Source organism: Bidens hawaiensis, unplaced genomic scaffold (genome assembly GCF_021521415.1).
Source record: "Bidens hawaiensis isolate Kalapana, Puna unplaced genomic scaffold, B.hawaiensis_p1.1 tig00020412_1, whole genome shotgun sequence".
Classification (NCBI taxonomy): domain Eukaryota; kingdom Viridiplantae; phylum Streptophyta; class Magnoliopsida; order Asterales; family Asteraceae; genus Bidens; species Bidens hawaiensis.
Genome location: NW_027493106.1, coordinates 112,592 through 138,251, shown reverse-complemented (window position 1 = coordinate 138,251; position 25,660 = coordinate 112,592). Strand labels below are relative to the sequence as shown.

The 25,660-nt window shown below is 42.2% G+C and overlaps 1 protein-coding gene across 1 annotated transcript; it reads left to right on the top strand.

The window, feature by feature from the left end:
* Positions 1-4,173: 4,173 nt before the first annotated feature.
* On the top strand, positions 4,174-25,098 carry LOC143560557 (protein PAM71-homolog, chloroplastic-like). Its single transcript, XM_077048838.1, has 10 exons — positions 4,174-4,265; positions 8,131-8,290; positions 22,547-22,730; positions 22,826-22,873; positions 23,734-23,830; positions 23,908-24,071; positions 24,151-24,216; positions 24,349-24,399; positions 24,677-24,781; positions 24,873-25,098. The coding sequence occupies exons 1-10, from the start codon at positions 4,184-4,186 to the stop codon at positions 24,936-24,938; spliced, it is 1,023 nt and encodes a 340-aa protein (XP_076904953.1). The 5' UTR covers positions 4,174-4,183; the 3' UTR covers positions 24,939-25,098.
* Positions 25,099-25,660: the final 562 nt, after the last annotated feature.

The window sequence follows — 25,660 nt, the reverse complement described above, 5'->3', positions numbered from 1 at the left end:
GGAGTTGGCGTGATATTAATCTCCACACCCTCTTCCTACACTTCACGCCCTGAAAGTCCTTGAACCTCATCTATCACTTCATCATCCACCAGGGCACCACTAGTCAACTTCTCTCGTTCTCGTTTAATTTGGGCCACCCCTTCTAATAGTTGACTCATCAGTTCATCTTGGGCAGCATTAGACATTTCTTGAAGCTCTAACCTTTCATTTATATCCTTATTCTGAGCTTCTTGATCTCTCTTCATCCCCTTTAGAAAATCCATAACGTCTTTCATAGACTCTTCATTGTTACCCGAGGAATCTTTTTGATCTTGCAGATAATTCCTTTGATAAGTACCACCATGATTATAATATTGAGGGAATTCTTTGTATATCGGTTGGGGTACTCATTATAATAGTAGTCTTCCTCCTCTCACTAACTTACAAAAGTTGGCGTCTCAGGTCCATCACTATCATATTCACTTGACTCATAGTAGCTTTGAGGATTGTATGAAGGGGGATCATAGTACGGGATTGAATGGTTCGGATCTGCATCTTCCACGAACTCATATCCCTCATGTTGGTCATAAACCCAACGCCCTGCCATTGTGAGTTTCCTACACACATGAAACACAAAGATACCAAGCGTAAAATCAAACAAATAAAACTAAAAACAAAAATAAAACAAAACACTAAACTAGCACTTTGTGCATTGATTCCCCGGAAACGGCGCCATTTTGATCAATGTCGAAAGGTCAATAAAAAACATTTGTAAAATACCTTTACTAGCTAGGGAAAGTAAGGTGTCGAATCCACATGGAATCAGTGGAAAGTGCTAATCAAGTTCAATACTTAATAACTAATTATGTTAGGCGGATAGACGATGTCATGCAGAATAAACATCGATTTAGTTGTAAAACAATTAGAGAAAAGTAACCAAACTCCAGGTTAAAGGTTGTGAAGCAATTAGACCAATTGATTAAACTTATTTGGAAAACTCGTTTGCTGACACCTATAATCAAAAGACTAGATATTTGACCTTGCTGATCGTCAGAACTAAATCCGAACAATTGGCTTAGTTGAATAATAACCTAATTAATTACTAGTTTTAGGGGTTGATAAATGTAAGTGATTTAATGACTAAAGATAAACGGGTCAATGACTCTAATAACCTAGTCCTAAAAGTTGATGATCACAAATCAATTAATTGATAAAATCACAAAACATTTAATTACGAAAAACTGTTGAATGCACAAACAAATGCAAAATATTAATCAACCGAATGACTAATCAACTATAGTTCCTATGCAAAGATTCAAAATACAAAAGGTTTTTCTTACAAACACAACCCTACTTCCGAAGATGGTCACAGAAGCTTTAGCCTTGTATTTTCATTTTGAATAGCTTGATTATGGTGTGGAAGGATGAAAGCATGGATGATTGTGATGATTGGTAGGTGTTAAGATGGTGGAAAATGGCTTCCTAATACCCCAAAACGGTTGGGAGAAGTTCCCATTTTTGTAACCCTAAGGTTATATCTATATATGGAGGAAAAAACCTAAAATCCGCGTCTTTTACGAAATAGGCTGCAATTTGTGCTCATATGGCCGCAACTTGCGGCCTCCTTTACCAAAATTGCCTGATCAGCGCCCCTACATGCGACCTCTCTTACCGGACAGGACCATAAACTGCGGCCCTAAAAGCACAATTTGAGTCCTGTATGGTCTTCTTCATTTTTTCTCCATATCTTGACTATCGGCCTCGTTCATCTTCGTTTTAACTTTCAAGTATCATCCCATTAGCTTCCATTAAGCTCCATTAAGGACCAACAAACCTGCAATCATAAAAGATCTCAAAGTAATCGTGTTCGATATATAAATAAGTAGCTACAATACACGATATTAGACATTAAAAACACATTCTTTTACCCACACATCAGACGTTTCGTAAGTTCAGTATTGTAATAAGTTATTTTCTAAAGGGCTTAAGTAGTCTACGTTAATATACGTGTGCTTTGAAACCTCTTCGTGTGTTATTCAATCGTTGTTATTGTGTTCTTGAATCACCAAGACCCTTGGTTTCCATATAGAGGTTTTGTAGTCTTGATATCATTGAAAGATACTATATCGGGACTTACAGATTAAGGCGGTGATTCACCAAACAACAGTAAAGTCGTTTAAACCTTTGTAATTTTATTACAATTTGTAATTTTTAAAATTTTATAAATAAATAAAAAATGAATATTTAAAGTTTTTTATTTAAGTTCTTTTTACAACATTAGAGCAAATTTAAATATTTGGAAGTTAACAAGAATTTATTTTTTCCCACAAAGTTATACGCGACTACACAATTGATACCCCACACTACCCGGTTATATAGTCTTTTTTATTTATTTATTTTATATATAATATATTTTTTTGTTTTTTTACTGGTTATGTCTATATTTGGTTATTAAATTTGTTACCACATGGAACTAGTCATGGCCAAACCCTGATTATGTGCGCCTCAACGCCTTTACCATCCTTAGTATGTCTATACCCAGTTATTAAAAAATGATGTTTTTAAATGTTATTGGTTAACCGGTTTGTTTAATTACCTATTCAGTTACTGATGGTTGAGTATAATTCGTATATTTTAGTGTGTTAATTGTTTAGTTTTGTTAAGTTTTTAGGGTGAACTATGGTACTCCAAACTTGCTTTTGTATTTCAGGTGTGTGAGCATTAAAGATATTAATTGGAGTCTTTTACATGCTTTCTTTGAAGTTTAGAGGAGTTAAGAAGTGATTCGCGGGCGTTTAGAAGTAAAACGGGCATATCTCGGGCTAGAAAATGAGTTATGGGACCCATAATATATGAATTTTGGGTTTCTTGATGAGAAAAATCTGAATATGATGTTATCTTAGTTTAAGCTACGTGAAAACAGGGTGAGAAATCCCTCGCGTTATGCGAAGGATCTAAAAAATGGGAAAAAAAACCCTAGTTGATATTATAATCAATTTTAATCCCCTATTCGACATATCTTCTCTTCCAGTAGCCATAAACGACCTAAAGGGCGATTTTGTATCATCCCGGAGCTTCCGGTTCGTCAAATCAGTCCATGTTTTCATCCATTCAATAGATAAGCGAGCGAATCATCATGTAGATGTTAGGCTAAAACCATTGTGATCACTCTAGGCTAGGATTTTGTGTAAACATGCTATGATCGAATTCTGTGTACTTAATTGTTTAGAATCTTGATTGATTGTCTTATCTTATCTTGTTTTGCTTTTGTCTTAATTGTTTAAACAGTTTGTAATCTGGTTATTATATTTTGTATGAACTATTCGGTTGTGTTCATCAGTATTTAGGATTAGATTCTTATAGTTATTGATTCGGTAACCGTTAGTCATTGCATAATAATTGACCTTCTTATTATAAAACTGGTACTTAGGTAGATCGTGTTTAGATGTGTCAGCTACTCGGATTAGGTTCTAGTTGCCATCACAACCAAACTACTAGGTCTAATAATTAATGCGCAATCAATTTAATAGAATTCATGATTAGCTTGTTGTCGCATTACATGAACCTAAAGTGAATCCCTCTTTTTTCATAATCATTTACAACTCAATTTGTGTTGCGTTTTTATAATTAAGATTAAAATCACTTTAAATCTACTTGACATTGTTTATCCAACTTAATAATTAAATTAAAATCATAAGAAAAAGATATGTTCCAAGCTTGTATTTTCCACTTATTCCCTGTAAAAATAACCTTACTTACCTGTAATAATTACATGTAATTAAATGATAAAAATAATTATTTTTTATTAGAGCACCTTATCTTCATCAGCTAAACAAAATTGCCAATACTTAGGAACCGGAATCTTAATAGATCCTTCCAAGCCCAATTAGGAACCGGAATCTTTATTGAATTTGTCTGTTTTGACCGTTTGACCAGAAACCAATTCAGTTAATAGAAAATTAGAAACTGGTTAATTGGTATTTTCACATCTACTCACAAAATCCATGTTGAAGCAACCCGTTAACCATATAAGAGAGCAATTGGTGTACGACATCGTTTAGAAGCATCTTTTGATGATTTTATCTCATCTTTCTGTTCTCTATCCACCCACACGCCCGCCTGCATCTCCCAACGACTGATTCAACTGCATTCATTTACTTACTCAAACCAATGGATCTGAATTAACTTCCACTTCAGTTTAGAGATGACAGGCTTAATTCTCCATCAAATTCCAGTATTAGCCTCGCCAAATTCAAGAAAACAGCTGCCTTTATTGCCACCTGCCCGCAAGAGCCACTTCTTCATGTAAGCTATATATAAATTTATTTTAACATATTTTTGTTGGGAAAGTGTAGGCTTCGTATTCATTCCACATTTGATTAAAGTGGTTGGGGTGTATAGGAAATCAAGATAAGATAGAGATTTGTTTCATGTGAAAACAAGGTTATAATTTAGTATGCATCTAAATCAGACCAAATGATTTCCTTGCGAAAAAGGAAAAAGAGTGACGGTTATAACTGCTTGAAGTTAACGGTAGTATTAGTGGAAAATCTCAGTAATACGTCCCGCTGCTCGCAGTGGTACTGAACACAGACGCCGCTAAGCATAGTTGCCACTTGCTTAGTAGTAATTTGCCACATAGGCGGATGGACATACACTAACTAAACCATCAACCGTATGTAATGGTTTAGCCAAGTCATTTAATCTTTTCTTTATTAAAATATGAATAGGTGAGTGTGATTGGTTGAAAAAAGTTGTTGCCCCACTCCCACCCGTTAGCACTATCTCCCCTACTAATGCCCACCACTGAAGTGCCCCCCAATTGGCGGCTGATTTGGTGTGTAACGCTTGATTTGGTGACCTGACATGATGGCAGTGCGTTTAACGCCCACTACACATGTGTTAGTGATTTTAGTGTAATTGGGGATTAACTTGTTGATCAAGTTAATTGTAATATGAATCGAAATAAGTCGGGTGCGGGGTGTACACTTATTTGATCTTATTATGATTTAACACCCTATTGGTACTTAGGGGAGAAACCCCTAAGTAATGGGGGGGGGGGGGGGGTACCAGGGGGGCAATGTCCCCTTGGTGGGGGTCCGGGGGCAGGATCCTGTAAGGCCCCGAACCCGGTAGCCCTACTTTAACGTCGGATTTACTCATAAACACAGTTCTTGCAATCAGAGTTAATTAAAACTTTCGCGAAAACGTTTACTTGAAGCATTCATTACAAAACATTCAATCTCTTATCTGATACTATAAAACAAGTCATTATATTTAAAACATCTTTTCTTCCATCTTAAGATGCCAGCCGTTCAATCCATTCCATGTGCCATCCTCATGCTAGTTCTTTGGTCTGATCACCTGCGTGCATACTAAAAGTCAGCTACGCTGAGTGAGTTCTAGTTAATCAAGCAACTTATCATACAACCACTACATGCATCATATACGTATCCGCACACACGTAGTCCACTATCTAACCTGCTTACCTTACCACTTAGCCTCTTATTTACACCTACCACCTTGCCACTTTGCCACTTTAATAACGTATAACGTTATGCCACTTTGCCACTTTAATAACATAAAACGTTATGCCACTTTGCCACTTTAATAACGTAAAACGTTATGCCACTTTGCCACTTTAATAACGTATAACGTTATGCCACTTTGCCACTTTAATAACGATGGCACGTATAGGCTTACCCTACCACGTACTATCGTTATGCCACTAACACTCTTACTAGACTCTTGCCACTTCTAACACGCTCTACCTCTACTTGTCTACAACACGTTTCATATCATTTACATAATAAGCAAGTCACATCAACAATCATACACACATAATAACGATGGCACGTACAGGCTTTCCCTATCACGCACTCACGTTATGCCACTAACACCCTTACTAGACTCTTGCCACTTCTAACACACTCTACCTCTACCTGCTTATATCACACTTCATATCAGTTCAGTATTTACGTAATAAACAAGTCACATCATAACATTCATACACACTATCAACCACTTGGAATTTACTATCCTTGGCGATACGTGCAATATCCGAAGATCGTTCACGTACCGACAAGCATTATAAAATATATACCTCGTATAACATCTATAGCATACACTTACCACTTAAGGTAAGTGTATTCACACTTCACATCGAGTATGCACACAGCCCCGAAAACATAACAAGGAAATGGGGCTAGAAACTCACCTGAACTCTGCCTCTTCCTCCGATAGTTGTAAATCCCTTCCTTAACTGAGCTCGGCTGACTGTATAAGTTACACGTATCAATACTCGCCTGATCTAATCTGGCGGCCTAGTATTAGCTTACTTTTACTTATCGTTTATAATTTATTTTCTAATCGAACTCGACTTTAGGCGAAGTTAAACCTTAGGCGAACTTAGCTTTAGGCGAAGTTAAACCTTAGGCGAACTTAGCTTTAGGCGAAGTTAACCCTTAGGCGAACTTAGCTTTAGGCGAAGTTAACCCTTAGGCGAACTTAGCTTTAGGCGAAGTTAACCCTTAGGCGAACTTAGCTTTTAGGCGAAGTTGTCATCAGGCGAACTTAGCTTGCAGGCGAAGTTCATCAGGTGAACTTAGCTTGCAGACGAAGTTGTCGGCTGCAGCTACTGTTCGTCCTTAATCATCTTCGTTTCTTAACCAAATAACTCGATTTAGGTATCCACGTAATCGTCTGACCAGCGCCTACAAACCCCAACCATCAAATCGGTCTAACATCGATGTTTAAGGGGTGCGATTTAGGCATATAGGTTACGGGTTCTTTTAGGTTAACAATTAACCTATCAAACGCTAATCAATTCCAGTAATATTTGTTGTTTTAGGTTCGTTTATAACAAACTAACACAGATCTATGACTTCCCAAATCAAACCGAACCTATACGAACGATTTCTAACTATAAACGTACCTTGAACGAGTCGAACTACGAACCCGGTTAAGCCTTGATGTTGTTTTGGTCCGTCACGACGTTCCATCACCAACAAGCTCGGGTTTTCGCCTTCGGATCTTGGTTCGGGTTATAAGATGGTGTTGTGTGTGTTTTGGTGGTGTATGGAATATGTGAGAATGAGGATTAAATGGTGATTAATGGTATTTATATTTAGGGGTCATGGGCTTAAGCCCATGGACTCTCCTTCCTTCTTTCATAACCCAAGTCCATAACCCATATCCATTACCCAACACTAGCCCGACCCATACCAACTCCTACTCTATTTATTTATTTCCCGATAACCCGAGTAAACTTTCCCTCTATTATTAAGTAATACAATTAATATTATTTTGGAAATTTCGGGATGTTACAGGTTCAAGGGGCGGCAGCCCTGGCAGGGGTCAGCTTAGAAAATTTTTATTTAGACATTAATTGCTTTATAAAAAATGCATTAGAAGTTTAATTTCGTATACAAAATACATGACAACTGCCAAAACCTAACCCTAATAAAATGTATCTTGATCATACGACAAGGATTCTCGTTCAAAAACTCTCTCAAAAATCCATATTTCATTAAAATTTGTATACAACCAATAAGTATGCTAAAATTATATGGATGACACTAAAATAAAAAAGAAAGTTATAAAAGAAAAGAAAGAACAATTATAAAAGCATGATGTAGATGTATTCTGTACATGTAAACAGATTTTTTGTAGATATTTTGTTTATTGACTTGAAAGGAATGCTTTAAAGATCTTGAATTTAAGATAAAAGAAAGTATTTTTACTGCATTTATTAAAAGGCATGCTTGCAGACTGTTCTAATTTCCAATTGTGTACATCAGTCAAGAATGTGTTTATCCTGGAATTTACTTGACACTTAACTAGAATTACTGCACCTATGGGTTAAATTTTCTTAAAAGGTAGAAGTTTTTAAGAAGTTTTGACGACCTGTCTTAAATCTTGGAGTTCTTTGGATATCTATTTAAGGTGGCCTTTCTAGTCTAGAATTTCGGGTGCAAATATTGTCATTTATTGTAAAATTATACCTATACATTGTTTGACATGATTTGTTGACTAATTTGATGCCCTAAGTTATTTGGTTGACTTGCTGTTTTTTGTGTGTTAAATAACTTTGTGAGTGTATGTATCTTGTTATATAGCAAAAGATATTATAACACTTTCTTGTTTATGCAGTGCAATGTAGAGGCGTGTTGAAACCGCATTCAGCAGGGAATGGTGTTAGAGTAAACGCATCTAACGTTGGAGTTGGATCCGGGGGCTATGCAGAGAGAGATGAAAATGACAACCAAAGTTTATCTTCTAATGATCCAAAGAGTGATAGTTCTTCACATATGTGAGTTACCTTTCAATCATCATTTTCAAGACATGTTATTTGATACTTTTATATGTAGATTTGGAATAAAAGCATGACATGTTGATACAATATCCATCATATTCATGACCCAACTTTGATTTCTCAAGTTTTTGTTAATTTAAAGGCAAGTGAACTCTTTTGAACTTTAATTGTTAAATCTTTTCTTGTAAAGATTTGATCTTTATGCCTTTCTTGTTAAGTTGGGCATGCTTGTAATCTATAATCTATATATATGCACCAACTTAAGTTAAGCAAGATTCAAACCTGATTCCCCTCTACGCGAAGTCTCACGTTTGAATCTTGCTTCTACTGCTACTGGTTTCCAACAATAACCTCTTGAAGGCCGTCTGTGATAAGGGACCGATTACCCAGAGTGTCAACTCGTACATGAATCAATGGGAATTTGGAAAAAAGAGTGAAGAAACGAGTCAATAACTCAAAAGAAAAAAAATAACCAACATAAAATCTCTTTTCGATAATTTGGTTATGTTTAAAATTGTTTCTTTTATTATCTCTTATTCTCTTTTAACTAAAGTCTAGAATAATGGGTATGTTAACTGGAATTAATATTTTGGTTATGGTAATTGTTTTATACAAATTTGTACCTTTTGTTGTGAAAATGTAAATTTAAAGTATTAATATGTGAAAAGAATATAAAATATAAAAGTTTCGGGGTCAAACAGGTCGTGTTAATGTTAAGGTCAACCCGCTAATATGCGTGTTGTGTTCGGTTCATGTGTGTGACACGACTTGCAGGTTTGGTTTTGTGTTAAAAATTTCCGGGTCCGTATCGGCCGTTGGGCTAGACCCACCAACACACGAACACGACCCGTTTAACACCCCTAAAATTTCGACCCATTTACTTATGAATTGGTCTATTCAGGATATGTTTTATCTAACAAGTCAAACTGGTAAAAAAAATTGCTGAAAAGGAAGCGGGCCAAAAGTTGCCCAAAACATGATTATAAAAAATATGAAGTGTTTGAAAAAAAATTAGAATATTATTGAAAAAAGATCATTTTGATAAAATAATATTTGCCACGCCAAATATCTATACAAAATATAACATGTATGGATAGAAAGTGTTTTGGGTCAAATGCAACCCAAGCCGACCCCTGCATTTTGCACCTCTAGTGAAATTCTTTTAATAAAGAAATTCTATTATTTCATTCAGATCTCTAGCCAATATGCCAGTTATTTTGACTGAATTTAAGTGCATGCTTGTAGAATAACTTATAAATAGAGGCTCATTTGTCATGCTTACAACAAATTTTGATATGATAATAATTCTCCTATACGAGTTTTATCTAAACATTTGCTAGAAGTATCTAGCATTTTTCTCACTTACTTGCTAACAAGTTATATAAAAACCAAATTATTATAAAGAAATTTTATGTTAGTTAATTTTTTTTTTGGGCAGTTATCGACCCATTTCTTTACTCTTTTTCCACATTCCCATCGATCCATGTATGGGTCGACCGTTTGAGTAATTGGCCTCTCGTCAGCCTTCCCAACGCAAATTGCGACTTACCTGAGCCTGTTGATTAGTATGGTATTAGCGGGTCACGCGAATTTTATATTAACCAGTTCTCATGTGAAGAGGTATGTACCCGCCTCAACACCGAGCAAGGCGGGTCAACCCACAAGATAAAGACATTATGAAGGCACAAAGCCAAAACCTATGCGCATGGCGCATACAAAACATGCTCAGGCATCATATGCCCAGGCACACATATGCTCGCGCATCACATATGCGCGCGGCGCATCAGCGCGCGGCGCATATCACATGCCCGTGCATATCACATCTGCCCAGGCACACATATGCTTGCGCATCACATATGCGCGCAGCGCATCAGCGCGCGGCGCATATCACATGCTCGTGCATATCACATCTGCGCATGAAATATCTGCGCGTGAGAATAAAGAGAAGACCTCGCGCATCCTCAGGGTGGGCGCATATCATACGTGCACATAATCAACCTCGTCCTTATCCAAATCAGGATTAGGGCAACCTTGATTGTGCACGTCAGACGACCTTCCAGAAGGCATCTTTTTAAGGAGTAAGAATATGCTGATGTTGACAGCTGCCAAATGAAAGGTCGACAACTCAGCATGACACATGTGCTACCACGTGATTACAACCAACGAGAAAGCGCCAGGTGTCCCAGAGGACACGTGGCGCAGTGCGATTGGAGGAGGCCAACGAGGTTGAGCCCAACCAGTGGAAACCCTAGCACTATAAATACAGCATCAACTCCACTTTGATGAGGACATTCATACTCAATCATTGACAGTTACAGGCAGTGATATCACATTCAATCATATTGAATTACATTCACTCACAGTCAGTTACATACAAACACACAGTCTCACAATCAGAGGGTATTCAGCTATTAAGCAATACTCTTGAGATTCCCTTACAGACATTATCATCTTCTCCACAATATACTGATTCTCACGCCGGAGGGTTACCCCAAAGAGGACCCCTCTGTCCCTTTCTGAGGGGTAAGTAACGGCGCTGTTCATTTTGTAGGTGGAAGAGCACGGATCCAGAAGAACCATCGGTGAAATAGTATAATCACACCCGAGGAAAGTAGATCTGCTACCAGTGAGTAGATCCACGTTTCTTCATTGGCGCCATCCACTGTTACAACAAACGGCAATCAGATCTCATCAGATCTATAAAAAAAAAATCAATCACCATGGTTTCTGGCGTTCGTAACGTTGATCAAGCTCTGGAGGATATTGAACGTGAGGGTGTTAACGACGGACAGCAGGTTCTGAGGGTTCCGCGTGATTCTACGCGTACCACCAGCAACCGTCCATACGTCATAACCCCTCACGGCCAGACTGAAACTCCTCCAGACGATCTCACGTTACAAAATATGGCCGGCGCGAAACTGAAAGGACCAATGGGTCCAGAAGAAGAAACAAATGATCCGAATGAATGGCTCATAAACGAGCAGCGGTGTCTGATGGAAAAGTACAATGAAATGGTCAAGCAGAAGAAGCTAGCCGACCAAACACAAAGGCAAGCTTTTGATAAGCAGACTACAAAAAGGCCGCGCGCGCCGGAAGAAGGACATTCTGTTCACACTGCACACACTGAGTTCAGTGATGAAGAAGTGCATAGCATGAGGAAGACGCGGGATACTCATGCAGGAGGCTCACAGCTCCGCGCGCCTGTGAACATGGCGCCTGGAGCCAGAGCCGATCTGGATCTGCACATGCCGTACAGCCCACCAGTCAGAGGGCAAGTGGACGTAACCACACCCTACAGACCAGCCATCTTGGTGAAACACTCAAAGTTCACTGCGCGCATCGCGCAGGCTCCCATCCAGCATAAGACCAAGATGCCAAGTGGTTTGGGTAAATATGACGGCACGACAGATCCAGACGATTTCTTGCAAGGTTTTTACAACACGGGAAACCTAGAGAGCTGGACGATGCCAACATGGTGTCATATGTTTGCTCGCTGCCTAACGGGCGCGGCGCGAGTATGGTTCGAGAGCTTGCCGACTGGGCAAATTGATGGGTTCGAGGAACTATTAGAAAAGTTCCAAGCCCACTTCGTACAGCAGCGCAGGCACACGCGCGATCCTGATGACATCATGCACTGCGTACGCAGGAATGATGAGACGATTGAAGATTACATCACTCGGTTCAATCAGGAGTCTTTGGCAATCGGAGGTATAACCGAGCAACTCCTGCGCGTGGCCTTTATACAAGGCGCGCGCAGTGATCAATTACGAAGAGCTCTCGTGAGCAAAGATGGCATGCCCACCACGTGGGCCAAGTTAATGGAGGCATCGCGAGTTTTTGCGAGAAATGAAAAACAGATTGCCCAAGATAGGGCAAGAGAAAGAGCGCATCAGGCAGAATCACCGCGCAACAAAGAGAAGAGGGCCAAACAGAACTCTGTATGGTCCAGGTTGCAGCCAACAAGTTTTTCTTCCGCGGAAAAACAAGCGCAACCAAGCTCACCCCAGCCCCAAAAAGATGTTTGTAATCGCGGGGAGGGTGACAAGAGGGAGGGCGGCAGAGATCCTAGCAGACCTCTGCCAAGAATATGGACACCCCTCACTAAAACACCTTCACAGGTGTTAAGTACTGAGAATGTTCAATTCAAGCCCCCCAAGCAACTACACTACAAGGGACCGCAAAACAGTGGCAAATATTGTGAATTTCACAGGTCCCCGGGCCACAACACCGACGCATGCCATCATTTAAAGGATGCGATCGAGAAGGATGTAAAATCAGGCAGGCTGGCTCACTTGGTGAAAAACCAAAGAATAGAAGATGAGCAACCGGAAGGAGCCTCTGCCAGTAAGAAATACAAAAGAATCTGTGTGGCTGAGGGGGGACGACAAGGGCAGACGTCAAAAAAGAGAAGCGCGCAAATCCACGGGGATTGGCGCGAGCAGCAAGTCATCTTCCCAAGAATCAGGGGAGGCCCTTCAATAAGCAGTCCTCTCGTCATCACCACACACATTGCTCATTACGAAGTGTCAAAGGTCCTGGTGGACACTGGAAGCGAATCTGACATTATGTATGAGCAATGTTTCAGAAAGTTAGACCCGGCAGACCAAGCGCGGCTCGAAATTGTGAACGCACCAATCTGTGGTGTTTCAAATGAAATCATCCATCCCCTAGGCCAGATTCAGTTTGAACTAACTATGGGGGATGATGAGCATAAGCGAGCAGAAGTCGTCAACTTCTTGGTCTTGCCCACCACGTCATGCCATTATATGATCCTGGGTAGGGGAACGATTGCCCAATTTAATGCTGTACCGTCGCCAGCGCACGGCGCATTGGGGTTCCCTACACCAACAGGCGTAACATTTGTTTACCGCGATCATTTGTGCGCAGTGACAAGCACGCCGCGGGAAGGGAGAATGAAACTTCCAATGGCGGACAATGCGCCAGAGAAGTGGATTTTAAACCCAAAATTCCCAGAGCAAACGGTCACAATTGGCGCTACCATTTCAGACGAAACGAGATTGAGAATGAAAAGGTTGCTCACAAAATACACGTCGGTTTTCGCGTGGCAACACTCCGATATGACGGGGGTCCCGCGAGACTTGGCGCAACATTCTCTTAACACGTTCAAGTCGGTGGAGCCAATTGCTCAGAAAAAGAGAATCATGGGGGATGAAAAGGCGAAGGCCATGAATGAGCAAGTTGAGGACCTGTTGCGCGCAAACATCATCCGCCCGATCCGATACCAGACGTGGGTAGCCAATCCTGTGATGGTAAAGAAAAGCAACGGGTCATGGAGGATGTGTATTGACTTCAAGGACCTCAACAAAGCATGTCCGAAAGACTGTTACCCCCTACCAAACATCGACGCAAAGGTGGACTCCGTGGCGCCATTCAAGCTCAAATGTTTCCTGGATGCCTACAAAGGCTATCACCATATTCAAATGGCACCACAGGACGAAGACAAGACTGCCTTCAGAACCGACAAGGGTGTTTTTTGTTACACAAAAATGCCCTTTGGTTTAAAGAATGCAGACGCAACCTATCAGAGACTTATGGATTCGGTTTTCAGTGAACAAATCGGAAGAAATCTAGAAGTCTACGTTGATGATTTGGTGATCAAGAGCAGGGAGGAGAGACAAATGCTCAAAGACATCGAGGAAACTCTTCAGCGCCTAACGGAAGTTAACATGAAGCTCAACCCGAGCAAATGTACTTTTGGCGCGGAAGAGGGGAAATTTCTTGGTGTAATGGTCACTAAGGATGGTTTCAAGGTGAACCCTGAAAAGGTGGAAGCCATCCTTGACATGACTTCACCATCCACCATGAAAGAGGTTCAGAAGCTGAATGGTAGACTGGTGTCAATCAGCAGGTTCCTAGCGAACCACGCCAGCAAATCTACTCCATTCGTTAACACTTTGAGGAACTGCTTGAAGAAGAGCCAATTCAAGTGGACGCCTGAGGCTGAGCAAGCTTTCACTGAGATAAAAGAATGTCTCATAAAGCTGCCCGCGCTCACAGCTCCACTTCCTGGCGAAACCCTTACATTGTACTTGTCAGCTGGAGATCGCGCCATCGGCGCAGTATTATTGGTGGATCGTAAGGGGATCCAAACGCCAATATACTATGTGAGTCGGGTGCTCACAGACCCTGAGACGCGCTATTCCATCATGGAAAAGTTAGTTTTGTCACTAACACACGCGTCGCGCAAGCTCCATAGATACTTCAATGGTCACCCTATTGAAGTTCTGACTGGTTACAACATCCAGCAAGTCTTGCGACGCCCTGCGCTCTCCGGAAGGCTGACAAAGTGGGCGCTGGAATTAGGTGAACACACGATCACCTATAAGCCCCGTCCAGCAATAAAGGGTCAAGTTTTAGCGGATTTCATCACGGAAATCCCAGAGGGAAAGATTGAAGAAGCTCAGCGCGAGGTAGACCCTCCGCGAGCAAATGATGAAGAAGATGTTTGGAGGCTATTCACTGATGGAGCCTCCAACAGCGAAGGGTCCGGCGCAGGCCTCAAACTGGTGGACCCTGATAATCATGAATATACTTATGCTATTAGGTTGGATTTCAAGAGTACCAACAATGAGGCTGAGTATGAAGCCCTGCTGGCTGGTCTGCGCATTGCGCGCAAGTTTGGAGTTAAAAGGCTAGAGGCCCATGTTGATTCTTACTTGGTAGCTGCTCAGGTCAACGGCCTATATGACGCCAAGGAGAACACAATGCCTCTATATCTAGAGCAGGCAAAAAAGCTCGTTGAGCAGTTTGACTTCTTCAGAATCATACACATCTCGCGCAGCGAAAACAAGTCCGCTGACGCGTTGAGTAAAATGGCATCAACTAATTTTGATCACTTTGGCAAAGATGTCAGGGTGGAAGTAATGAGCAACCCGTCAGTGCAAACGCAATCGGTCCTTGTAATTCATACAACCCCTTCATCCTGGATAACTCCAATAATGGAATTCATGAAGGAGGGGAAGTTACCGGACGACAACGCGCAGGCGAGGAAGATAAGACACATGGCGCAGAACTATGAACTACTTGAGGGTACATTATATCGACGCTCTTATCTTGGACCGCTCATGAAATGCCTGGATGCTGAAGACGCAAGCTATGTGATTAGAGAGATTCACGAAGGAATCTGCGGAATACACGCTGGCCCGCGCATGGTGGTTGCCAAGGCAATGAGCGCAGGCTACTATTGGCCAGGCATGTACTTGGATGCGCTAAAAGAAATCCAAAAATGCAAGGCATGTCAGAGCCACGCGCCAAACACCATGCGGCCAAAGAACAACTTGATTCCAGTGACCTCCGCATGGCCTTTCCACAAATGGGCCATTGATATTGTGGGGCCCCTGCCGCAAGCGCAAGGGCGAGTGAAATTTTTGGTAGTGGCAGTAGACTATTTCACAAAATGGGTTGAAGCCAAGCCACTAGCAAAAATCACAGCTGAGGCGATGAAGCAATTTATCTGGAGCCACATCATTTGCCGTTTTGGCCTTCCTATGGAAATTGTGAGCGACAATGGCAAACAATTCACTGACAGGAAGATATCCAGCTGGCTCAAAGAATTGCACATCAACCAAATCTTCACTTCGGTCTACCACCCTCAGGGGAATGGCCAAGTGGAGCGCGCGAATCAAAGTTTGTTAAATGGGCTGAAGAAAAGGTTGGAGGGAGAATCCCATTCTTGGGTCGAAGAGTTACCTAATGTCCTGTGGGCGCACAGGACATTAAGCAAAACTAGCAATGGCGAATCCCCGTTCAGCCTAACCTATGGGACAGAGGCTATGATCCCAGCAGAAATTGGATGCCCATCCCATAGGGTACTCATGATGAGCAAGACTGATAACGAGCGCGAAAGAAGATTGGACCTCAACTTGCTTGAAGGGCGCAGAGAAGCGGCTATCATCAATGAAGCCAAATACAAGAAAAAGCTGGAAAAATATTATAATCAGCGCGTTAAAGAATGCCACTTCAAGAAAAATGATTTTGTCCTTCGAAACAATGAAGCTAGCCGCGCGATACCCCCAGGAAAAATGTCCCCCAATTGGGAGGGACCTTATCAAATTTCAGAAGATTTGGGGAAAGGCGCGTACACTTTAAAAGATTTGAATGGAAAAAAGATACCGCGCGCGTGGAACGCGGCACAGCTTAGAAAATGCTTCATGTAAAAGTTCAAATATGTAATCAAGGCTTTTAAGCCATCATGAATGATGATTCGCGCTATCTTTCAATATTTGTTCTATTACCTTTGCATACATGTTTCACACTTCCTTTATTAATTTGGAGCAATATGACAACACTATATTGACTTCAAAACAAAATAAAACGAAGTAAAACATACATGCGCGAGCCTTAGCTCAAACGCGTTAACGAGTCTTAACTCTAAAACGTCAGGGCCTTAGCCCAAACCTAAGCTCAAACACGTTAATGAGTCTTAACTCTAAAACGTCAGGGCCTTAGCCCAAAACAAAGAGCCTTAGCTCAAAACACTCACAAACATCCATCTTACATCCCGCGCAGCCTGATCATAAAAATCCTTAAACACAACTAAGGCAAAGTACATGCCATATCATAGTTGTTAAGGTCTCAGGTCGAGGTCGCGCTCGGAATCATAGTGGGTATCTGAGTAACACATGCTGACATGTAATGGCTAAAACTCATACTTCCATATAAAAACCGCGCGACAACGACGCGCGAAAAAGGAATTGTGAAAAGTTATCGCGCATGTCAGCATAAACAAGATACTGCGAAACCACTTACAAAATAGGACTATGGTTAAGTGAATAATTTCCTTACAACCTTGTTCTTATTTTAACGTGCAAGCATATCTTATATCTATACAAGCAAACATGAAGAGATGAATGGAAATGCGCAAGATGTAAAAAAGAGAAAACAAGTTTCATTCCATAGCATTGAAATTTACAAGTATGATGAGTTACAAATTACAAGTATAAAAAAAAATTATAAAATTTGATGAAGGGCTTCTCAAGTCTCCACGTCGACGTCAGCCACTTCATCACCCTCATCATCTCCCGCAGCATCTGGCGCGGCCTGCTCCTCATCTCCGAACTGACCATAGTCAAGTTCTTCCTCCTCATTGGAGTCTTCTATCACGACGGTGTCAGGAGCAGATTCTTTCGCAGCGCTAGAGCCGCTGGCAGGGGCAACATCCCCCGCGCCACCATCATCGCTACCAGCCCTCTCGCATTCATCGAGCAACTTCTTTAGCGCACCGAGGTCGGGCTGGTCAGCAAGCGCGGCTATCTGCAAAATCATTAGAAAAGTATTGAGTACAAAACACTTGGAAAATTAATCAAGTAAAACTCATTGAGGTCAAGGTACCTGCATAAGGATGGGGATGGGAGTATTCATATACTTCTCCCCCACCGCGGCCATGTCCGCGCAGGCCGCGTCGCTCTTGAAAGGGTACTCGGATGGGTTCTTCTTCAACATGCCATATTCATACCCATCCGTAAACCCTTCAGCTCGACCCACCAAGCGCGCGGCAGCATTGCAGTCCATCACAAGGGCCTGAAACTCGGCGGAATATTTCATCGCCAAAGCGCAACGAGTCATGCCCTGTGACACCAGCCATTGGCGATCCTGCGCGAGGCCAGCAACAGACGTCTCGAGGGCAGGAACCTGGGAGTTTAATAACTCAACAGTTTCCTTGGTCTTTTTTAGCTCCTCCTTATCAGACGCTGCTGCCGCCAAAATTTTTTCGTTCTCCGCCTGCGCAGTACCAAGTGCTTCCTGGCTGGACGCTGCCGTCGCCAAGGCCTCATCTCTATCGGCCTGCGCGGCCGCCAACTCCCTCTACAGGCGCGCAACCTCGCTCTCCAGTGATGATTTCTCAGTGATACTCTGGACGATAGCTTGGTCACGCGCCTCAGCCTGCTGTTCCAAGACACGCACTCTACGCGCGTACTTGGCAACTTCGGCCTCCGCCACCTGCTGCTTCTCCCGCGCAGCTTGGAGCTCATGCCCGCGCTTAATATAGGCGGTGTTGGCACTTGCTCGGTTTTCGCTGAGCTCCGCCTGGAGTTTCTCAGCTCGTGCGCGAGCATCAGAAAGGTTCCAGGCGGCCACCTTAGCCTCTCGCTGGGCTTCCACAAGAGCATCGCGTACTTTAATATAATCACGACGAAGCTCCTGGGAGGCAGCAAAGAAAGCCGACCCAGCGAAAATATGGTCATTCAGCAAGTCCGCGCGGGTGCGCTCCTCCTGATACCTCCTTTCAGTAGGAGGCACGGCATGAGCCCAGAAGTCCTCGCATACGCCCATGGATTGGAAGGAACTGTCTTCATTAATATTCCATCTCGGGCGGTAAACGTGGTCACCTTCCTGCAAAACACAAGAAATGTTCTAAGTCATAAAACATACTTATATGGAGGTATGCGCGGCGGAGCAACAAATTAAAACATACCTGCGGGGATGAAGCAGAAAAGTCAGCGCCAGCCCCACCAGAAGTCTGCGCTGCGAACTCTTGTGGCATCGCAGGGCTGGCGCGGTCTCCCAAGGAGTCTTCAGCTTGAGCCCCCTCATCCTCCTCATCTTCTTCAATAGGCCTCTTCTCCTGCGACCTGGAGGGCTCCAAACCAGTCTCGCGGGGAGGGCTGCGTGTAGGAGGAGGCGAGGGAGGTCTCGACGCCGCCAGTTCGGCGCGCAATACGGTCTCCTGCTCCTTGGTAATCCCAATAAGGGGAGACTCAGCACTAGCAGGAGCAGTAGCAGAACCAGCGGCGCCGGCAACGGCGCCAGGAGTGTCACCAGCAACTTGTGCGCCAGCAACAACTCCTATGAACAAATCAACAAGGAAGAATGGTTTATGACTGAATCCAAAAGAAAAATACAGAAGACAAATGTGCAAAACATACCTTGGCGCAATTCTGTTCGCGCGGCGAACATCGCCATAAAGTTCATTCTACCCTTTTCAGAGGGTAGAACAGGGGACTTCGACGCAGCCCCCGGCGCAGCCGTAGCACCTTGTGGCGCCTGCGGCTGATCTGCTACCGTCGCCGGTTCTGCAAACATTCAAAGGAGCAAAGGTTTAATAACAATTCAACCAGATGAAGACAAGCAAAGTATACCTGTTGCAGGCGCGGCACTGCTTCTCTCTTCAGCCGCGCGAACGGAGGAGGTGACGCCACCATACCTCAAGTGGACAGGAGGACGGCCCACTCTCACAGGCAGGGAAGCTAAAGAAACCTTGGTGGTAAACACCTGGGTTTCCTTAGGTCCCTTCGTTTGAGCATGGGGATGAGCGACAGGGGTGTCATCTTTCTTTTGTTTCTTACTGGCCCCTGCGCCAGATTTCCCCTTAGCTTTGCGTTTTAGTAGGGGCGCCTCCTCTTCCTCCTCCTCCTCTTCCACGAGCTCCAGCTCGTAGTTTTCAAGCGCATCTGCAAAAACAAGCAACAGAACTGTTAATAAACTTGGGTATTCTAAAGGAATGAGCATAAGTGCGAAGGCTTACCAGGCGCGTCACTGTCAAAGTCAAAATCCAGATCCACTGGGATGAACATGTCATCGAAGCGATCTGGGAAACCAACCTCCCCAGCGCCAAGCGCGACGGAGCCACCCTCCACTTGATCGTCATAAGCGGCAAGGATATAATCCTTGGTGACTGCGCAAAAACAAGTCAAGTGATATCAGCAAAAGAATTATGTTCGCGCAGAAAAAGAAATAAAGCAATGAAATAAACTTACACAACCCGTCGACTTGGATAACGGGCTCAAGCGCGCGGTCGGCCCACAGTCTACTCATGCCGACACCCACCAGCGCCTCCTCGCGAATTTTCTTCGCGGGGGATGGTTCGGCGGTCAGTTTCTTAACCCAGGCGCCAGTTGGGTTCTTGAGGACACCCTCATCCGCAGGCGCAGAAGAGATAGAGCGCATGGTCATACGGATGGGGATCACACCAGCCCTTATGTAAAAGAACCTCTCAGACCAGTCATGAAGGCTCTTGAATGAAACAGTGGAGCACTTCACCTTCTGACTGCGAGGAATAAAAGAGAACCAATTGTCTTGGATCTTGGGCTTGTAAAAATACTGAAAGCGCCGAGGAGTGGGCTCCTCGCGCTGGGATTTGCACATGAACTCAAAGTGAGTCACGCGCACGAGTCCAAACGGATGGACTTGGGATATATGAATCCCATAGAACTTCAGCAGTGCACCCACAAACCTTGTTATCGGGAGACGAAGGTTGCAGTGGGTGAAAAAGTGGCTATATAGGGATATATAGCCGGCAGGCGGGTCCGCCGCCGTTTGCCCGGCCCCAGGCAACATGCAGCCAAACAGGGGGAGAAAGCCCTGAGAGGCGATGAGGCTGTCGAGATCGGCCTGCTTCAATTTGCAGGGGATTTCATTCCACCTTTTTGTGGCCTTGGTCCTCCCTACTTCCTCCGATGTGGTCTCAACAACCCTCTTCCCCTTCCCCTTTTGCTTCAATGTCGACATCACCACAGATTTCACACGGCGTCTTCGAGAGGCAATAGAGGTGATTGAGGGGCTAGACGAGTCTGAACTATCAGACATACAACTGCAGCAGCAAATAATAGAAGTTTTGAAACGATGAAAACACTCAATTCAGAATATGAAAGGCAGAAATTCGAAAATTTGCAACAATGAAGATGAAGATAGAAAATTTCTTAAGGGCCTGCTTTTATAGGCCCAGGAGAGAGAAATTTGGCAACTGATCGGATTTTCACGCGCCCCCACTCGCAGCTGTGAGCCAACGTGGTCGCGGCACGTGTCATTGACACTGTTTGAGGGGACATGAAAACGTAACTGACCTGCCACGGAGCAGAGACGCGCCCCCACTCGCAGGTGCTAACCAATGCGAGCGCGACACGTGTTCAAGACAGCTGTGTGAGGGGACATGAAAGGCAACTGTAGCACCTCTAGCACACGAAATGTCTGACACGTTTACGGCGCACGTCACCACCAACTAACCACGTGTTTGGACCCTTCGTTTCAACCAAATGGATAGAACTTCGCGCAACGATGGAAACAACCAAGAAAACGACAAAACCCCTTTTAAAAGACCAAATCAGTAAGTCTAATATCTATCTTACCCCGCTCGCGCGAGATAAGACACACATTAGACTGGAGGGGCTTGAAGAGGTATGTACCCGCCTCAACACCGAGCAAGGCGGGTCAACCACAAGATAAAGACATTATGAAGGCACAAAGCCAAAACCTATGCGCATGGCGCATACAAAACATGCTCAGGCATCATATGCCCAGGCACACATATGCTCGCGCATCACATCAGCGCGCGGCGCATCAGCGCGCGGCCGTGCATATCACATCTGCCCAGGCACACATATGCTTGCGCATCACATATGCGCGCAGCGCATCAGCGCGCGGCGCATATCACATGCTCGTGCATATCACATCTGCGCATGAAATATCTGCGCGTGAGAATAAAGAGAAGACCTCGCGCATCCTCAGGGTGGGCGCATATCATACGTGCACATAATCAACCTCGTCCTTATCCAAATCAGGATTAGGGCAACCTTGATTGTGCACGTCAGACGACCTTCCAGAAGGCATCTTTTTAAGGAGTAAGAATATGCTGATGTTGACAGCTGCCAAATGAAAGGTCGACAACTCAGCATGACACATGTGCTACCACGTGATTACAACCAACGAGAAAGCGCCAGGTGTCCCAGAGGACACGTGGCGCAGTGCGATTGGAGGAGGCCAACGAGGTTGAGCCCAACCAGTGGAAACCCTAGCACTATAAATACAGCATCAACTCCACTTTGATGAGGACATTCATACTCAATCATTGACAGTTACAGGCAGTGATATCACATTCAATCATATTGAATTACATTCACTCACAGTCAGTTACATACAAACACACAGTCTCACAATCAGAGGGTATTCAGCTATTAAGCAATACTCTTGAGATTCCCTTACAGACATTATCATCTTCTCCACAATATACTGATTCTCACGCCGGAGGGTTACCCCAAAGAGGACCCCTCTGTCCCTTTCTGAGGGGTAAGTAACGGCGCTGTTCATTTTGTAGGTGGAAGAGCACGGATCCAGAAGAACCATCGGTGAAATAGTATAATCACACCCGAGGAAAGTAGATCTGCTACCAGTGAGTAGATCCACGTTTCTTCATCATGGTTAACAAAAAAAATGAATACTAGTTTTATAATGCAAATGATATAACTGGTGCACTACGACTTACCAAACCATATTTTTTTTTTCTTTTGTGTTGGGCAGTAATAAGTTTCCTAGTCAAACACCTTATCCGGTCTCAATAGTCCTCGTGCTATCTGGATATGCTTTAGTATTTTCAATAATTGCCTTTGGAAAGGGCGCGCCTTCGACTCTTTTAGCAGCAATCGCAAAGTCAGGCTTCACTGCTGCTTTTACATTGATTTTTGTTTCAGAAATTGGAGATAAGGTAACTAAATATTAACCACATATTAACAGCATTTTTATATAAACTCATATTTCTCATTATGTAGCTACTAATATCCCCTTTCTTTACTTTATCAGACGTTTTTCATTGCAGCTTTATTGGCGATGCAATATGAGAAAACATTGGTATGATCTCCACATTTCTTAATTAAAAGTATTTCACTAGAGGTGGCAAAATGCACGGGTCTGGTTGGGTTTTATTTGACCCTGAACAATTTCTTTCCATACATGTTATATTTTGTATAAATATTTGGCGTCGCAAATATTATGTTACCAAAATGATCTTTTCTCGATATTCTAATGTATTTTCAAACACTATATATTTTGTTAATCATGTTTTGGTGGCAACTTTTGCCCCCCTTCCTTTTCAGCAAATTTTTTTACCAGTTTGATTTGTTAGAGATGAAATATATATCCCGAATAGACCCATCCATAAGTAAATGGGTCGAAATTTTAGGGGTGTTAGACGGGTCTTGTTCATAGGTTGGTGGGTCTAGCCTGACATGGACCCGTAAACTTAACACAAAACCAAACTCGCAAATCGTGTCCGACAAGTGGACCCGAACACAGCATGCGTATTAGCGGGTTTACCTGAACACGACCTGTTTGACCCTGAAACTTTTTTATTGTTTTCACATACTAATACTTTAAATTTATATTTTCACAACAAAAGGTACATATTTGTATAAAACAATTACATTTGTATTATAAAATCTTATGTCACTTTTCTGTTAAGTATTAAATTTTGGCAAAACATACCCAAACCAATTTAGTCTATTGCATAAAAACATATTATAAAATAAAATAAAGTATGCATGGGTTAAATGGGTCATCCCACAACCCGCTGGGTTGACCTTAACACGAAACTAAACGGGTTCACTGGTTCGACCCTAAACTAAAACCCAAACCTGCGAATTTCGCGTTATAAATTTACACCTAAACTATTAGTATCGCATATGCTTTAATGACTCGAAACTGATGATCAGGTTATCTTGGGATCGATGGGTGCTTTATCACTAATGACTGTTTTATCAGTCGTAATTGGATGGATATTTAATTCAGTACCAGCTCAATTTCAAGCAAGCCATTAATCTCCTTTCATCTCTATTTATCCCTATTTCTTAAAAATAGTTCTAATTATTCATGATTGTTTTAAACAGCATTGCCAATTGGAGAATATGCAGCAGTAACTCTTTTAATGTCCTTTGGCCTTAAAGCCATTAAAGATGCATGGGATTTACCATCAAAAAATAATATAAATGGTGACAAAAGTAGTATTGAACTTGATGAATTAGCCGAAGCTGAGGAATTAGTTAAAGAAAAGGTAATCAATGGTCATCACCTTTTTTTATTATTTAAATCAATAATTTGAGATTTTAATTTTTGTATATGGTATAATTCAGGCGTCAAAGCAGCTCAAGAATCCGTTTGAAATATTGTGGAAGTCGTTTAGTCTTGTATTTTTTGCGGTAACGCTTTTTTCTGTATACGGTTATAGTTTGTTACATTGTTTATGTTAAAAAGTGTTAATATTTTGTTCTTTTTTTGTGGGTTTGAAGCGGATTATTTGTTAAGATCTAAGATAATTATGTGATTTGTAGGAATGGGGTGACCGTTCAATGCTTGCAACCATAGCTCTCGGGGCAGCTCAGGTGCATCCCTGCATCAATAATACATATGTTTTATTATGTTAAATAATATATAAACAGCAGGCTCGTTTAGGCTCACAAGTCACAAGCCTAGCCGACCTCAGTGTATGAGGCTCGCAGGCTCGTTTAGGCTCACAAGTCACAAGCTTAGCCGACCTCAGTGTATGAGGCTCGCACTTGTTTACTAAACGGGCTTATATTTTAGGCTCGAGCACGTGTAATATCATAATTATAACTACCAGTTAATTAACTATATTTGTAAAATATTTACTTATGACAGTCTCCATGGGGTGTGGCAAGTGGAGCCATTGTTGGTCACCTTTTAGCAACGTCTATAGCAGCAGCCGGGGGTGCGTTTCTTGCCAATTATATATCGGAGAAACTGGTACTTCTTTATGTTGACTCAGTCAATTCATTTCAGATTCTTTTACTTTTTTTAACTTTTTAAAATTGGAATAATACTTGGAATCTGTCAGGTCGGGTATATAGGCGGAGTCTTGTTCTTGCTTTTCGCAGTCGCCACGTTTTTGGGGGTGTTTTAAGGAAGTGAAACAACTGATGAGTAAAGCAAACATGGGTATGATGAATATTTATGGAATGTAAGTTAGATATTTAATTCGTTGTATGTTGAGTGTAAAACAAACATTTGGATGTTAAATGTGAGGAGTAGAGCTAATAAAGAACCAAGGAGGTGAAATTTGTTGTGCAATAGTTGTGGATGTAAAGCTTATTTTAGTGTAATTTTTTCTTGAAAAATTGTTAGTTCTTTCAGGTGTTTTATAAAGCTGATAAGTTTCTCCCAAACGTTCATCAAACTTACATATAATACTATTCTTGATTTTGTTCTATGTAATTGCCATAATTATTTGTTCATTGTTCTATATTCCAAAGTATTAATATCATTTCAAAACTATTTAAATGTTATTATCTTTTCTATTTAGTTATTTTACAACTAAGTTCCATCGTTTTAACTTAAAGTGTGATTATGATTTTCCCGAAATAAATAATCGAGTTAATGGCCATTTTCGTTCCTGTGGTTTGCTACTTTTGCCACGTGGTAGTCCAAAGTTTGAAATTTTGTCAATTTAGTCCTTATAGTTTTAAACATTAGCCAATTACGTACCCTCGTCTAACGGCATCCAACTTTGCCGTTAGTTTAAGGGGTATTTTTGTCTTTATCCTGTTTATTTTTAGTTAATGGTCATTTTCATCCCTATGGTTGATACTTTTGCTACTTCAGTCCAAAATTTGAAATTTTGTCAAT